Below are 16,850 nucleotides of genomic sequence, written 5' to 3'. Positions count from 1 at the left end.
CCAATCCAACGTTCCAGCCCGCCCGCCCGCCCGCCCGCCCGCCCCATAGGCGGTAACCCGTTCACCCGCGCCACATCCCTGCACGCGGTCTACCTACACCAGGCCTTCCCCCCGCACCGCCTCCGCGTGCACCTCCACACACCGCGCCCACGCGCCCACGCGGTGGCCTGCCCGGCGCACCCCACGTCTATAAATACACCCCTACCCCTCCCCACCGTGGCCTTTTCCTCAAAGGAACCCTTCTCTCTCCCGGTCCCCTTTCCCCTACCTCGCGGCGGGGGCGAGCGAGAGATCTGCTCGGGGGGACCCACCGATCCGCTCGATTCCGTCGGACCCAGCGGCCCAGCCGCCAAAACACACGCTCCATTCCACGCGGCGCGCCCGGCTTGGTGCTGCGGCCTGCGGGTGAGGGCGGCGGGGCCGCCGCGATCTGAAACCCTAGGCGGCGGTGGTCGGCGGCCGCCGCGGCGCCGGGTGGGGCCGAGATGGACGCGAGGTTCCCGTACTCGCCGGCCGAGGTGGCCAAGGTCCAGCTCGTGCAGTTCGGCATCCTCAGCCCCGACGAGATCGTAATACCCCCCCCCCTCCCGCGCCGCCGCTGGCTCTCTTTACTTCTGTGGTTCGGGCGGGTCGAGTTGGATGGGGAGGGTGCACTGCTGATGGACTCGTGTGATGGGTGTTTGCTAGCTAGCTTGCTAAGTTGGCCATGAACTCGAGAATTCGATGCCGGGATTCCAACTGGGCACGCGTCTTGCTGTAATTGGCAGTGGGGCTGAGCGGGCTGAGCTTGAATATCAGCTCGTCAGAGTCTTTCTTGGTGAATTCAGACAATTAGAATGTCTACGGACATACAGGCTTTCATATTCCTAAAACTTGAGCGTCTTAGTGGAACTGTGACCATGGAGATGTGTGGTTATGCTTGCACGTAGCACTTTGCACTGCAGAACAGTGGAGATGTAATATCGAGTTTGAACTTCGCACTTGTGCTTTGTACTTTAATTTTGAAAAGTATGCCCAACTAAATTGCTGATGTGACTCATAAAGTGCACGGTAGAGCTTGAACTTCGTTGGTTGTGGCTGCGTTATCTACTGTTTGACGTATCTGTGATTGGTGGTTGCTAGCTTGCTTACTAATTAGAGTGGGCAAGCGTCTCAGTGAATTCAGGCAATTAGAATGCGTACAACGGCACATACTGTTTTTTCCTAAAATTTGAGCATCCCTAAGGGAAAAGAAAAGTGTACCGCTACTGTGACTCTTGGAGATACATGGTTATCTTTGCACAAACACTGCCTTGTCAAGGTTTATGATTAAATTTGAACTTTGTACTATGAAATGCATTGTTTTATTTTGAACTTAGCATGCTTACTTTAATTTTGAGAAATACAAGGAATTAAGGTGCTGTTGTGACTCGTAAAGTGCATGGTAGAGCTTAAACTTAGCAGGTTGTGGTTGCGTGACTTGCTGTTTGCCATATCTATATACGTATATAGAGATGAAATCTATGTTGTATGTCTGATTCTGTCAAGTTAACTGCAACTGAAATGGTTGTATGTCTGTAACTAAAGTGATATTAATGATGAGTTCGACATAAACGCTTATCATATGTGGTATGTTGGGAACTTATTTCTGGGAATAGAAAATGATGACTGTTTATTGCTTTCTGCCTTTGTAGAGACAAATGTCGGTGGTTCAAATAGAACATGCAGAGACAATGGAGAGGGGGAAGCCTAAGCCCGGTGGGCTCAGTGACCCTCGATTGGGGACCATTGACCGGAAAATCAAGTGTGAGACATGCATGGCAGGCATGGCGGAGTGTCCAGGCCACTTTGGACACCTTGAGCTTGCAAAGCCCATGTTCCACATCGGTTTCATTAAAACTGTGCTGTCTATTATGCGCTGCGTCTGCTTTAACTGCTCCAAGATCCTCGCGGATGAGGTACTGTTGGCTTTGGTTGTGTTGCAGTATGTGTTTATATCTTGCTATACTTGAAGGGGTTATGATTTTAATTTAAGTCATGGTAAACTGAAACTGTGAGAACCTTCATCGTCGTCACTTTTTTACTGTACTTGGCTCTGTTCATCATTAGCACTTTTCACTATGGATAGAGATGAACTTGTTGAGGTATCATTCTGGCATGTAAACTGCAATTATTTTTACTTGTCTTTTATTGCCCCACAACCTAATATATCTTTATTCTTTGTTCTATAATATGTTTGATGAAGCTTATTAGCTGATATGTGTAAGAGTTTGCATTTATCGTGTTAGCCCTTAGCGAAAGCAAATTTGTGATCAGGACAATGGAACCTGACCATGCACAAAGTTTTGAATCTTTCACCTGCTCTGATTAATGTGTTCTCACATATCTAACCATTAAGATGCTTATCATGTTACCATTTATGTTGGCAAACCTTTGTATTTTACATGTTATTTAGTTTTATCCATTTTTTGTCGTGCAGGATGATACCAAATTTAAGCAGGCTCTGAAAATCAGGAATCCAAAGAATAGATTGAAGAGAATATATGATGCTTGCAAGAGCAAAAAAGTCTGTGCTGGTGGCGATGACCTTGATGTTCAGGAGCAGCATGATACTGACGAGCCTGTTAAGAAAAGAGGTGGTTGTGGTGCTCAGCAGCCAAATATTACAGTTGATGGTATGAAGATGGTTGCAGAGTTCAAAGCTCCAAAGAAGAAAAGTGATGATCAGGATCAACTCCCTGAGCCAGTGGAACGAAAGCAAATCCTCTCCGCTGAGAGGGTATTACTATAATCTCTACTCAATTCAGCTACTCATTCTGTGAATGTTCTTGTAATCATATGGTTTCTAACATTGCTTCTTTAACCAGGTCTTTAACGTACTTAAGCGTATAAGTGACGAGGACTGCCTTCTGTTGGGTCTAAATCCCAAATTTGCCCGACCTGATTGGATGATACTTCAAGTTCTTCCAATTCCTCCTCCCCCTGTTAGACCATCTGTCATGATGGACACTTCTTCCAGAAGTGAGGTAAGCCTATACCACTATAGTTATTATGTGTCTAATGGTTGTTGCATGGATGAACAATGCACGCTTCACAGCTCATTACTATCCGTCTAATAAAGATATTTAAGGGCTACTGCTTCAACCCCTGCCTTGAAGAAAACATTTTATAAGCTCCTCACTGTTATTCTTCTTGGTCTTATACAGGATGATTTGACTCATCAATTAGCTATGATAATACGGCATAATGAGAATTTGAGAAGGCAAGAAAGAAATGGTGCTCCAGCTCACATTATAACGGAGTTTGCTCAGTTGTTGCAATTTCATATTGCAACGTACTTTGATAATGAGCTTCCTGGTCAACCCAGGGTGAGTAGGTTAAAATGCTATTTTGTGTGCTTAACTTCTGGATCTCAGGTATAGTTCACTGATCTTTATTTTTTGGTTGAATGCTCAGGCTACACAGCGTTCTGGAAGGCCTATCAAATCAATTTGCAGCAGGCTTAAAGCAAAAGAAGGCCGGATTAGAGGAAATTTGATGGGCAAGCGTGTTGATTTCTCGGCCCGTACTGTTATCACACCTGATCCAAATATAAACATTGATGAACTGGGAGTACCCTGGAGTATTGCTTTAAATCTGACATATCCTGAAACAGTTACTCCATATAACATTGAGAGGTGAACCAGTTTGCTATTATTGACAAATGTTATGTAACCACTGTGCTTTTTGCTGACCATTTAGCTAATTTCAATAATGTCAGGTTGAAGGAACTTGTGGAATATGGGCCTCACCCTCCCCCAGGGAAGACAGGTGCAAAGTACATCATTAGGGAAGATGGTCAGAGGCTTGATCTTCGGTATGTGAAGAAAAGCAGTGATCAGCATTTGGAGCTGGGTTACAAGGTGAGTATTATTTTCACTATAATTGTTGAAGACGCTGCCTTTCTAACAATCTCATTGTAAAATTGTTTTATATTTAACTCATCTTTTGCCTGATTTCCCCAGGTGGAGAGGCACCTCAATGATGGGGATTTTGTTCTTTTCAACCGGCAACCAAGTCTTCATAAAATGTCTATCATGGGGCATCGCATCAAAATTATGCCCTACTCAACTTTCCGGTTGAACTTGTCTGTCACTTCACCATATAATGCTGATTTTGATGGGGATGAAATGAATATGCATGTGCCTCAGTCATTTGAGACCAGGGCAGAAGTTCTAGAGTTAATGATGGTGCCAAAATGCATCGTGTCCCCACAATCAAATAGGCCTGTCATGGGTATTGTCCAGGACACACTGCTTGGGTGTCGAAAAATTACTAAAAGGGACACACTCATTGAAAAGGTAAATAAGAAAAGAATCCTAACTCATATTTTCCATTTGTACTCTGTTCAGTTTTGTGGCTCATTTAAAATTTTATATTTTTCTACCAGGATGTATTTATGAACATCTTGATGTGGTGGCAAGACTTTGACGGAAAGATTCCTGCACCTGCTATTTTGAAACCTAGGCCTATTTGGACTGGGAAACAAGTTTTTAACTTGATTATCCCCAAGCAAATAAATTTAATTCGGTTTTCAGCCTGGCATTTGGAAACAGAAACAGGATTTATTACTCCTGGTGATACGATGGTCAGGATAGAGAAGGGAGAGCTTCTATCTGGTACCCTTTGCAAAAAGAGTCTTGGAACAGGCTCTGGAAGTCTTATCCATGTCATTTGGTAAGTATGCTTCATCTAAATTCTATGACTTGAAAGTTGCATGGGAATAAGAAGTTGAGAACTTTTGCCATTTCCATTTTCTAAGAAATTCCATCTTAACTTGTCTTCTCAGGGAAGAGGTTGGTCCAGATGCTGCCCGCAAGTTCTTAGGTCATACACAGTGGCTTGTCAACTATTGGCTTCTTCAGAATGGTTTCAGTATTGGAATTGGGGATACTATTGCTGATGCAGCCACCATGGAAAGGATTAACGAGACAATTTCTAAAGCTAAAAATGATGTGAAGGAGCTTATTAAAAAAGCACAGGACAAGCAGTTGGAACCTGAGCCAGGACGCACCATGATGGAATCATTTGAAAACAAAGTGAACCAGGTACTGTGTTTCTGTTTGCTTCTGTTATTGTTAGCCTTTGTTTAGGTCTTTAACATAGGAGTGTTTAGGTTGAGTTAAACTAAAATCAATTACCTTTGTGTTCCAGGTTCTCAACAAGGCTCGCGATGATGCTGGAAGCAGCGCTCAGAAGAGCTTATCTGAAAGCAACAATTTGAAGGCTATGGTCACTGCCGGCTCAAAAGGCAGTTTCATTAACATTTCACAAATGACTGCATGTGTCGGACAGCAGAATGTTGAGGGCAAGCGGATCCCATTTGGTTTCATTGATAGGACTCTTCCACATTTTACAAAAGATGACTTTGGTCCTGAAAGCCGTGGATTTGTGGAGAATTCTTACCTTCGAGGCCTGACACCACAAGAATTTTTCTTTCATGCTATGGGTGGTAGAGAAGGTCTTATCGATACTGCTGTCAAAACTTCTGAGACAGGATATATCCAGAGGAGACTTGTGAAGGCTATGGAGGACATCATGGTGAAATATGATGGTACTGTAAGAAATTCTCTGGGGGACGTAATTCAGTTCTTGTATGGGGAAGATGGCATGGATGCAGTTTGGATTGAATCTCAAAAATTGGACTCATTGAAGATGAAGAAGGCTGAGTTTGATAATGTATTCCGTTATGAGCTGGATGATGAGAACTGGAGGCCCAACTACATGCTTCCTGAACATGTTGATGATTTGAAGACCATACGTGAATTCAGAAATGTGTTTGAGGCAGAGGTTCAAAAGCTAGAAGCTGATCGGTTCCAGCTCGGGACTGAGATTGCCACAACTGGTGACAATTCATGGCCTATGCCTGTGAACCTCAAGCGACTTATCTGGAATGCCCAGAAGACATTCAAGATTGATTTTAGAAGACCTTCTGATATGCACCCAATGGAAATTGTGGAAGCGATAGATAAACTTCAAGAAAGACTGAAGGTTGTACCTGGTGATGATGCTATGAGCATTGAGGCTCAGAAGAATGCAACCTTGTTCTTCAATATCCTGCTTCGTAGCACATTTGCTAGCAAGAGGGTCTTGAAGGAATACAGGCTTACAAAGGAAGCTTTCGAATGGGTTATTGGTGAGATTGAATCTAGGTTCCTTCAGTCTTTGGTGGCCCCTGGTGAAATGATTGGATGTGTGGCTGCACAGTCCATTGGAGAACCAGCAACTCAGATGACTCTGAATACCTTCCATTATGCTGGTGTCAGTGCCAAGAATGTCACTCTTGGGGTTCCCAGGTTGAGAGAGATTATTAATGTTGCCAAGAAAATAAAGACTCCATCTTTGTCTGTTTACCTGAAGCCTGAGGTGAACAAGATGAAAGAGTCGGCTAAGAATGTTCAATGTGCTCTAGAGTACACCACACTGCGCAGTGTAACCCATGCCACTGAGATATGGTATGACCCTGATCCTCTAGGAACCATCATTGAAGAGGATGTGGAGTTCGTCCGGTCATATTATGAAATGCCCGATGAAGATATTGACCCGGATAAGATTTCTCCTTGGCTGCTGCGTATTGAGCTTAACCGTGAGATGATGGTTGATAAGAAGTTGAGCATGGCTGATATTGCTGAGAAGATCAACCGTGAATTTGATGATGACCTGTCATGCATATTTAATGATGATAATGCTGATAAGCTCATCCTCCGTATCCGCATCACAAATGATGACGCTCCAAAGGGAGAAATACAAGATGAGTCTGCTGAGGATGATGTCTTCCTCAAGAAGATAGAGGGCAACATGTTGACAGAAATGGCTCTAAGAGGCATCCCAGACATCAACAAAGTGTTCATCAAACTTGGGAAGGTCAATAGATTTGAGCAAGACGATGGTTTCAAAGCAGATCAGGAGTGGATGCTTGATACAGAAGGCGTGAATCTCTTAGCTGTGATGTGTCATGAGGATGTCGATGCTACAAGAACAACAAGTAATCATTTGATTGAAGTAATTGAGGTTCTTGGAATTGAGGCTGTCCGTCGATCTCTCTTGGATGAGCTTCGGGTGGTTATATCTTTCGATGGATCCTATGTGAACTACAGGCATCTAGCCATTCTTTGTGATACGATGACATACAGAGGTCATCTAATGGCTATTACAAGGCACGGTATCAATCGTAATGACACTGGACCTCTTATGAGATGTTCCTTCGAAGAGACTGTCGACATCTTGCTAGATGCCGCTGTATATGCTGAATCTGACCACCTGAGAGGTGTCACGGAAAACATTATGCTTGGTCAGCTTGCGCCTATTGGTACTGGAGGCTGTTCATTATATCTGAATGACCAGATGTTGCAACAGGCAATAGAACTTCAACTACCAAGTTATGTCGAAGGTCTGGACTTTGGGATGACACCAGCACGTTCTCCCATATCCGGGACACCCTATCATGAAGGAATGATGTCGCCAAGTTATCTGCTGAGTCCCAACATCAGGGCTTCCCCCATTAATACAGATGCTTCATTCTCACCATATGTTGGGCACATGGCATTTTCACCATTTCCATCACCAGGTGGCTATTCTCCATCTTCAGGGGGATACAGTCCATCTTCTCCGGTTTTCACCCCAGAGAAAGGATATAGCCCTCTTTCTCCATCATACAGCCCTGCATCACCAAGTTATAGTCCCACCTCACCATCCTATACACCTGGCTCTCCCACCTATAGTCCTACAAGCCCAAATTACTCCCCAACAAGTCCAACATACTCACCCACCAGTCCATCATACTCGCCCACATCTCCAAGCTACAGCCCTACATCTCCAAGCTACAGTCCCACTTCACCAAGCTACAGCCCAACTTCACCAGTTTATAGTCCAACCTCACCAGCATACAGCCCCACATCTCCCGCATACAGCCCCACATCGCCATCCTATAGCCCAACCTCACCATCCTATAGCCCTACCTCACCATCCTATAGCCCTACCTCACCTTCGTACAGCCCTACATCACCTTCGTACAGCCCTACCTCCCCCTCCTACAGCCCAACGTCACCTGCATACAGCCCTACCTCGCCTGGCTACAGCCCAACATCACCAAGTTACAGCCCGACATCGCCAAGCTACAGTCCTACTTCGCCGAGCTACAATCCTTCATCAGCCAAGTACAGCCCGTCACATGCTTACTCTCCAAGCAGCCCAAGGATGACTCCATACAGTCAGACATCTCCAAGCTACAGGTGTGCACAATTCAACAAAGATCTGTATCTGTGTGTTTAGCTTTGGCAAACAATAACAAGCTTTCCTCGTTGTGGACTCTGTCCTTACATATCTATATTGAATGTTACTGCTTCTGTTTTTTCACAGTCCAACATCACCAACTTACTCTCCTACATCACCATCGTATTCACAACCAAGTCCCTCGTACAGCCCAACGAGGTGAGCGGGGCTGCATCTTCAGATTTATGTTTGAACAGTGCTCCATTTCAGTACTATTATTCTGCTGTCCCATCTTACACATTGCCTGACTTCTGCAGCCCGTTCAACACATCTGGAGGACCTAGTCCAGACTACAGCCCAACCTCTCCAAATTACAGGCAAGCCTTTGCAATACCAGTCATATCTAACATCATGAAAAGGCATTATTTGTGTTCTGACGAACCTAAATTTCCACTTTGCAGCCCAAGTGGAAGCTACTCCCCCACTGCACCCGGCTACTCCCCATCATCCACAGGGCAAGCGAACGACAAGGAAGATGAGAGCACTCGTTGAAGCTGCTGAGGAGAGGGTTCTGCTGATGGCTGCATAGGAAGAACGAACCTGCCACGCCTCGCTTCTCTTTTCTTTTCCCAAATTTTTATATGGTTGATGAACACTGAGAGGAACCTTGTTTCCTGGAGCTGCTAATAGCGGCGAGAGTTGTTTGTCTGTGATCCAATGTAAACGAGTCAAGACTGAACTTTGCCAGCTTCTGAGCTGCTCCATGCTAAGTGTTCCGTGGGGTGGCTGTTCAGAACATATTTAGTAGATAAGATCGTGGCGGGATTATGCTGTACCATTTCGTGTATGCCGTAAGAGCTGATTTTTCTCGTTGTAATGTAGCTGTTCCAGATGATCCACGCAGTACTTTTGGCATTTCAGCAGCTTGTATTGTGTTCCTCCTGGTAAAAGTTATATTTGTCTGGAATTTGCTCAGCTTCGGCTTTGAGGGTGTGTTAGATTAAATCTCAAATGTAGTGGGCTGCATTTACAAAGCCTAGATGGGGAAGTTGTACTTTGGTTGTTGCAACCGGTGTGGCTGATTCGCCAAAATTGGTGGATTATGGACTCTTCAGGCTTTGTTGATTTGCTGAATGCCACCATTTTAAGTACACCGATCAAGAACAAAAATACTGTCTCGCTCTTTTTTTTACAACTTTGACTTATTTTTAGGGAAAATTCGATTCATGCCACCACAACTCCGTGAAATTGGGTTTCACGTTGAAAATCATGCCACTCAATGGCATCGATTTCAACATGAAATCAAAAATTGTGAAATTGTAGTGGCATGGATCCAACTGACCCTATTTTTTATTGGAATCTAAATTTCTAATTATGTATGAGCAACATATGGGATTTTGAAGTCATATGGCTTTTTTTTTAAAATTGATTAAATTTAAAGACTAGTGATGGTTAAAAACCGCTATATAGTTTAGGCTGCTTGAACTTTCTCTCTGTTCATTAATTCATTGGCTATCAGAGATAAAAGGTATCCAGGACAGTCATCAATCACACAAGGGTTTGGAATGCCTGTGGAATTGCAGCTCAAGTGTACAGCCATATCTAACGCCTAACTGAGGCCTCAGTCCGTCAGTTTTGGGGAGTTGTTTGGAAGGCTAAATAAAATGAATTAAAATCAACTTATTTGATGTAAACAGAAACAAAATGACTTGCACGCTCTTATGTACATCTTGCTCCAACTCTGAATTCTTGAAGTTAGAACAACAGTAAACACACGATAGATATCACGTCTTTTTAAAGTAAAGTTACAACGCTCTGAAAGTGAGATACCACAGATTTTATGGCTAATAAGCTAATTTCCTTCCAGCGCGTTTCCTCTTTGGAATGCTCTCCCCCAAATCTACTAGGCCTGCAGTCGGGTTTACTGCATAAAAAAGAAGAAATACACTCGGGGTGTGTTTAGTTGGTGAAAAATTTTAGATTTTGGTATTGTAACACATTTTGTTGTTATTTGACAAATAATATCAAATGATGGACTAATTAGGCTTAAAAGATTCATCTCATGCTAATCAGTTAGGCTGTGTAATTAGATATTCTTTTCAATTGTATTTAATGCTCCATGCATATATTCGAAGATTCGATGTGGCGGATACGGTAGGAAATTTTTTAGAGCCAAAGCTATAACACTGCTGGCGTCAAATCGGCCACCTCATCCTCTTCCAAATGGGCTGACGTGTATGCGTTAGGAAAGAAAGGAAAAAGAAATGCCGCGATCAACATGCATGTTTATTATCAGCATCTCTACATGCAGGATTACGTGGACAAATTTCCAGGTGGCTGACGTGGATAGTTTTTTTTTTCCTAGATGGCTGACGTGGATTCTTGGTAGTGCAAAAGCAAACATGAAACACGCATGCGACGCTGCTGCGGCGAACAAGTGTGTGGCCGTAGATGAGAGTCACACTCGTGTTCAGAATTCAAATCAAAACAATTCAACACACGCATCATCAGTGGTGCTGATGCTTTCAGCCTCAAGCGTTGTTTAGCCGACTAGTACAATCTAGCTTAGTGACTTTCGTTGCATGTAGGCTAGCTGTAGGCCCTCTGTGCAGTGCAAGTGTTGTTGCTGTCGCCAACTGCCAACCCAAAGAGCCCCAGCCTCTTGTCCAGTACTCCAACTGTGTGGCATCGTCACCAACTGCCGGCCGGCGTTGTGCTCCTGGGAGAGCCTGCCACGTGTGCCGGGCCCACCTGCATTGTTCCGGCAATTAGTGCCACTAGGCCCGTTGACCTTTTCCCTGAAACCTCTGTTCACGAAGTCAAACACGCCACTATGGGACCCTGTTGTTTCCTTCAGTAGTAGTAGTAGTTCAAGGCACCTTCTTGTTTCCTTCAGATTTTTCTTTCCTTTTTCTTTTTGAAGGCAGTTGATGGTAAGATTGTCCATCAATCGGGGGAAACCGGCTACCGTATCTGCCCCTGATAAGCCTCTAGCAATCAAAGAGATTTGCTCATTTGCAGGGACAGCTTAACTGTACTTAGTGGAAGACACAAGTGCCACGTATGGGCATTGTTCTTAGTCATTTTACAATTCATTTACAAACTTATCTTAGATATGATTTATTTTTTTAAGTCACTTCGTCATCCACAATGTGGCACAGAGAAGGGTAGGTTCTATCTGGTCACAGATGATGCCTGTGGTTTTGCTTAACCACCAAACTTCCAGAAGCAATCACTAAAATGATCAAGATCATGATCAATTGTAATTTTGAAAAATTGGTGCTATTAGTTTTTATTCTAATCTTATATCATATAAATTAAATATTAATAAGCAACCATTGGTTTCAAACGAGGGAGTGCCATCTTTGTCTTAGGCCGAAACCAAGAGATCCGCGGTATGGCTTAACATGTATACTTAGCGGAAGACACAGGTCCACGCTTTGCTCTTCTTGGTCAACCTCCAATTCTTTCAAATACTTATCTTCAACACCGGTTTATTTGAGCATCAACGGCAATCCTCTCTCCATCAACAACTTGGCACAGTGGCAAGTTGTAACATACGAGGTAGGTTCTATCTGGTTCACATGTAATGCTTATGGTTGTGCCCAACAACTAGCTTATGATGACTTCCACAGGAAAGTGTAGAAATGAGGCCTGACCAAAAGAGAACTTTACCCAGGTGACCACGGAATGAACCAGATGAACCACACAAACAAAAAAGGTTGCTGTTCACACGTGAGAAAGGAGAAAAAAAAACTTTGTTCGTTCAGACAAGCAGACGTGCATATGCTTCTCACATGCTGCTGCTGATTCAGAGAGAAAAAAAAAAGCAAAAGGTGAAACGGCCAGCTTTCCCGCCACTAAGCAGACGACCTGAGCAGGGTTTTGCACGGCCAGGAGAGATCAGACCGTGCCCATTATTTCACCAGGTCATCATCAATCCCAAGTTGGCTACAACTCTCTCCAACCTCAGGTTTCCAACGGCTCAACCCCACCCCAACCAACCTGGGCGCCGCCGTGGCACGCCACGTCGGACGCGTGGCGGACACGGCACGCGCACGGGCCAGTCAGGCATAGACAAGTCAGCAGCGGGACCGACCGGTTTATGGGACCGGGGATAAGCATAATTATTTTTCTATCAGGAGCTGGACTGATCATGGTTATGATGTGGGGGGTTTAGTGGATGAGGCCTCATGCTGTCTGGGATCTTTGAATGTTTTTTTTTTTATTGAGAGGAGCCTTTGAATGTTGTGTGGCTGCAGAAGGGAATAATTGGCTGATGAGTGGTGTGTGTGTGTGTGAGATGCAGACCAAGTGAAGTTGATGTTGCCCTTGTTGTGATGTGTCGGCCTGAAATCGCCTTCCTTCCTGATTGGACCCCCTAGCTTTGAATTCATTTGGTCAAGAATTATGTTTCTTCTCGGTTCAGTCTCTCAGGCAATAAGCCATCTTTGGAAAAATGGCATCTTTTTCAGAGGAAAATGCTGCCCAGCAGTGTTTGACAAATGCCATGACCAGGGGATGTGTTTGGTGTTCAGTTGATTTGTACCTCAGATCATGTCATGCGTGCTAAAATGCTGATAGATGTCTAGCACTGCATAAAAGCATTTTAATTATTTTTTCCTAGAAAGTATTAAATCTTTTCTCTCGTTTTTCTTCTCTGTCTGTTGCAAAAATGCTGGCCATTCATCAGCACACTGCTTAGCAGGGAGCCCACATAATCTTTTAAGGACAATTGATTGCATGCCTCGAGTTGACCCATCCCTTTCATTATCCTGGCAACAAAAGGAAAAACATGTAACATGCATTTGCTAAACTCCACTAACCTCAAAAGTTTAAATCTGTGGCTTTGACTTATTCCCATCAATTAGTCACTCTATTATTGAGGCCTTGTCTTTGTGCATTTGCACTGATCGAACATCGCACTCACATGGATCCTCGTTTTTTTTAGAAGAGAGAGGAGAAGAGGGCAGGTGGGGGGTTTGAGGTATACAAAAATCAGATTAAGGGTGGTTTGCCAACTTTGTGGCAAATATAAATATAGATGTCCATGAACCAACTATGAGCATGACGTCTCAAGTTTATGGATAAATTTTGAGTTGGAAACATAAACAAAATTTGAGTTCAGGGTTTCTTTGCCATCTTTAATGATAATAAAAAATAGATATGCACTCAAACTAACTCTGAACATTAGAAACTCACAAGGATCCACATTCTTCAGGAGGGCTTTATGAAGTAAGAAGATATAGAAAGAAAATCAGTTCAGACTTAAGAGTTGTGTGCCGCCTTCTGATGTGATAAATAAGAATATAGACCCAAACCGGCCCTGCTATAAAGTATAAATACAAATATACATTGAGCCAACTTCGTGATAAATAAACAATTGATCTACACTCAATCATGATTAATCAAGTGTCACGGAGTACATCATCAGAATACAGCTGAAATCTGATTTAGGTGTAATCGCAGTTCGAACTTTGCATGCTTATCCCACAATACCTTTTACTTTCTAGAGGATTTTTCATCGATGCGCAGTCACAAAATAAAAATTAAATAAATACCTGATCCATCTAAATACAGGGTTCTAAGGAAATGTGAGCAGAAACTGCAATGTTAAACAAAATAATCATCTACAGATGCAAATAGAAAGATAGAAAATTTAATGAGTTAAATAGAATGAACCAGCCGCGAAGGGGGAGATGGTTACATGATAGAGTGATCTCAATGCAAAATGATAACATGACAGAATTGGCATCCTTGTGCAGATATGCTGTATATCACTAAAAGCCATCATGCTTTTGCATCATGCCTTTGTCTTTTAGTGCTTGTTCTGTGGTAATTACAAGATTGCAGTACAAACGTCCATCATCTTTGTCCAAGATGCGACAGCCTTGATGTGCTTTCAACGCATAAAAACATTGATATGATACGCTTTCAATTTATACGTCCAGTCCTCTAACACGTTGAAGTGGTTTGCTTTGTCATCTATTGTGCGATGCATGAGTATTCCACGGCTGTCTAATTGTTAAGACAAAAATTGTTTCCTTCAGATTTCATATATTTGTCAGATGTCCCGAGATCCAGCCAAAAGTTCCACGAATGATATGTCTGAATTGAGAGCTACAGTTTTCAGAAATTCTGCACATACTGTTTAAGCTTATAGGTTCCATGGGCCTAGTTCTTGAATATATGTTGTCCCAAATTTGAAAAGATGTAATTTGGCTGCAATACAGAACACATTGTAGTTCTGTACTTCTGTTACACACTTACATTATGATGGAAACTAGGTTGAGGCCCGAATAAAAACTACTGTTTCTTCTAAAATGATGGAAACTAGGCTTCGGCTCTGTACAAGGGAAAATACCATCCCCGTTTTTTCATTATCCATATAAATTACTAAAATCATATATTGTTGTTGCTCAGAGTAGCACATACTTATTATCCTAATCAACTGAAGGCTTTGGATCAAGATAGGTCTATCATAAATATGCCCTAGTTATGCTCAATAAGTCAATATCCTAACCCACATCCTCTAGATTCTAGAATAGACTGATCTGTGATGCATGATTTTGGAAAAGCTGGAGGATGAACAGCTAATTGAAAATAATAAAAAAAATGAAACAGTTAGAGGACAAATTCTTCCATTACCGAGGACAGTCCCAAATAGCAAAACCAGTTGGGTATCAGATAGAGCTATAAAAGGAAAGAGAAGATCTCAAAGGTAGTCATCGAATTTCTGAAGTTTCAGTGTTCACAAATAGTACATGCCACTCACAACATGTTCTACCACTACAGTTTTCACAGATTCATTGTATCTTTCATATCAGGTGCGTGTCATGAGGAGCAGTTCAATAATGCAGCATAGCAACTGACATTGCCTGGGATCTAGGCATCCTAACTTTTATCGTTGTACAGTTCTAGTTGTCTTGACCCTATCAAATGAAAATAACAACTTTGTACACATTGCTAGGTAGCAATGCAGCCAGCTTCTACCAATATCTTGTGGGTTGCAGGGTTTGAACATGATGTCAAGCCATTCAGATGACACTTGTGTGTGCTTATGCCTCTGGATCCTTATCCTGCAGGTCTGAATAGGTTATTAGCTCCCTGCTGCTGTGTTCTGTTTCACTGAAAAGGTTCCAAAAGTCACCAGTGCATGGGTTCAATAATGCTGACTGTGACTGCAATTACAATTGCCTTGCAGCCATGCCACTGAAATGGACATCAACTTATCTAAGCTTTGTGAACCTTATGCGCCCCATCCTATAAGGCCAACTGTTTTATTATCTACAGCTGCATCAGCAAGAACAGGTCATTTAAATGATTATTTCAGGTTTCAGGAGATAAGCATACGTATTAGTAAATAGATTATTGCAAAAGCATGATCTGTTTATAACTTCTAGAGATTAACTATAAGAATGATACCGCCATGCGTGGTTCAGGATTGTGATAGATGGTGGCCGTTTGGCCAGTACAGATCACTGTCAAGAGAGTCAAAGGATAGGCACAATAATGCAGCAGGAAACACTGCACAGCAAGTATCTGTCATTTAGACTGTGGTTCACAAATCAATTTTCGCGTCCCCAGGACACTGCAACGTACAAAAAGACACGTAGGTCGTTGATTAAAACGTTTTTGTTGCTGGGTGTTCCAGGAAATTGACAAGAGGAGGCGTGGCTTTCTTTGGTCTGGCAAAGAGAAAGCTAATGGGGTCAATGCTTGGTGGCTTGGTCCTTTGTTTGTCAGCCGACAGAGGTCGGAGGGTTGGGAGTGGTGGACCTTCGTTTAGCAGCATTTGCTTTGCGCCTAAGGTGGATGTGGCTTAGGCGCACGGATACTAACAGACCTTGGAAGAATTTGTACGTGGACTTTGGAAAGGATTTTGTGCTGCAGGCGATGTTCAACGCCTCCATTGTGATCGAGCTGGGGGATGGCAACTTGAGTTTATTTTGGTCGGATCACTGGCTCGGACACAACTCACCTTGCCTAATCGCACCGGAACTCTGCAAGCTGATCAAACCGAGGATGCGGAACACTAGAACGGTTGCCGCTGCACTGCTAGACAAGAGATGGATTCAGGACATCACAGGCACGTTGACTGTCCAAGCTCTCTATGAATACTTAATCCTCTGGGAAGCTGCTGAGGGCGTGCAGCTAAGGCAGGGCGTTGAGGATACTATCAAATGGAAATGGACCTCAGATGCCACCTATTCTGCACGGTCAGCTTACCAAGCTTTCTTCCTCGGATGCACTCAGTTTGAGGGAGCTAGGCCAATTTGGAAGGCTTGGGCGCCATTGAAAGTAATTTTTTTTACTTGGCTGGCAGTCAAAGGCCGCATCTGGACAGCAGACCGCAGGCGTCGCCGGGGGCTAACTACGGACACGACTTGCCGTCTATGCGATCAGGAAGATGAGACAGCCGACCATCTACTCTGCAATTGCAGCTTCACCAGGCAAGTTTGGTACGCCCTGCTGCTTGTGATCGACTACTAGAGCCCTCCGCCTTCTGCCGATCTAAGCCTCCTACAATGGTGGCTCCTGCTATGCCAAGACTTGTCACATGATCAAAAGAAGGGGCTAGACACAGCTGTAATGCTCGTCTCTTGGCTGGTGTGGAAGGA

General features: G+C 43.5%; 1 protein-coding gene across 1 annotated transcript; it reads left to right on the top strand.

Annotated features, from left to right (window-relative positions):
* The first annotated feature begins 216 nt into the window (after positions 1-216).
* On the top strand, positions 217-9,204 carry LOC120711436 (DNA-directed RNA polymerase II subunit RPB1). Its single transcript, XM_039996952.1, has 14 exons — positions 217-569; positions 1,674-1,937; positions 2,459-2,758; positions 2,847-3,005; positions 3,186-3,347; positions 3,436-3,656; positions 3,740-3,881; positions 3,984-4,319; positions 4,409-4,695; positions 4,808-5,066; positions 5,173-8,249; positions 8,377-8,448; positions 8,547-8,606; positions 8,691-9,204. The coding sequence occupies exons 1-14, from the start codon at positions 486-488 to the stop codon at positions 8,779-8,781; spliced, it is 5,514 nt and encodes a 1,837-aa protein (XP_039852886.1). The 5' UTR covers positions 217-485; the 3' UTR covers positions 8,782-9,204.
* The last annotated feature ends 7,646 nt before the right edge of the window (positions 9,205-16,850 follow it).

Source organism: Panicum virgatum, chromosome 6K (genome assembly GCF_016808335.1).
Source record: "Panicum virgatum strain AP13 chromosome 6K, P.virgatum_v5, whole genome shotgun sequence".
Taxonomy (NCBI): domain Eukaryota; kingdom Viridiplantae; phylum Streptophyta; class Magnoliopsida; order Poales; family Poaceae; genus Panicum; species Panicum virgatum.
This window is presented reverse-complemented; position numbering and strand designations above follow the sequence as displayed.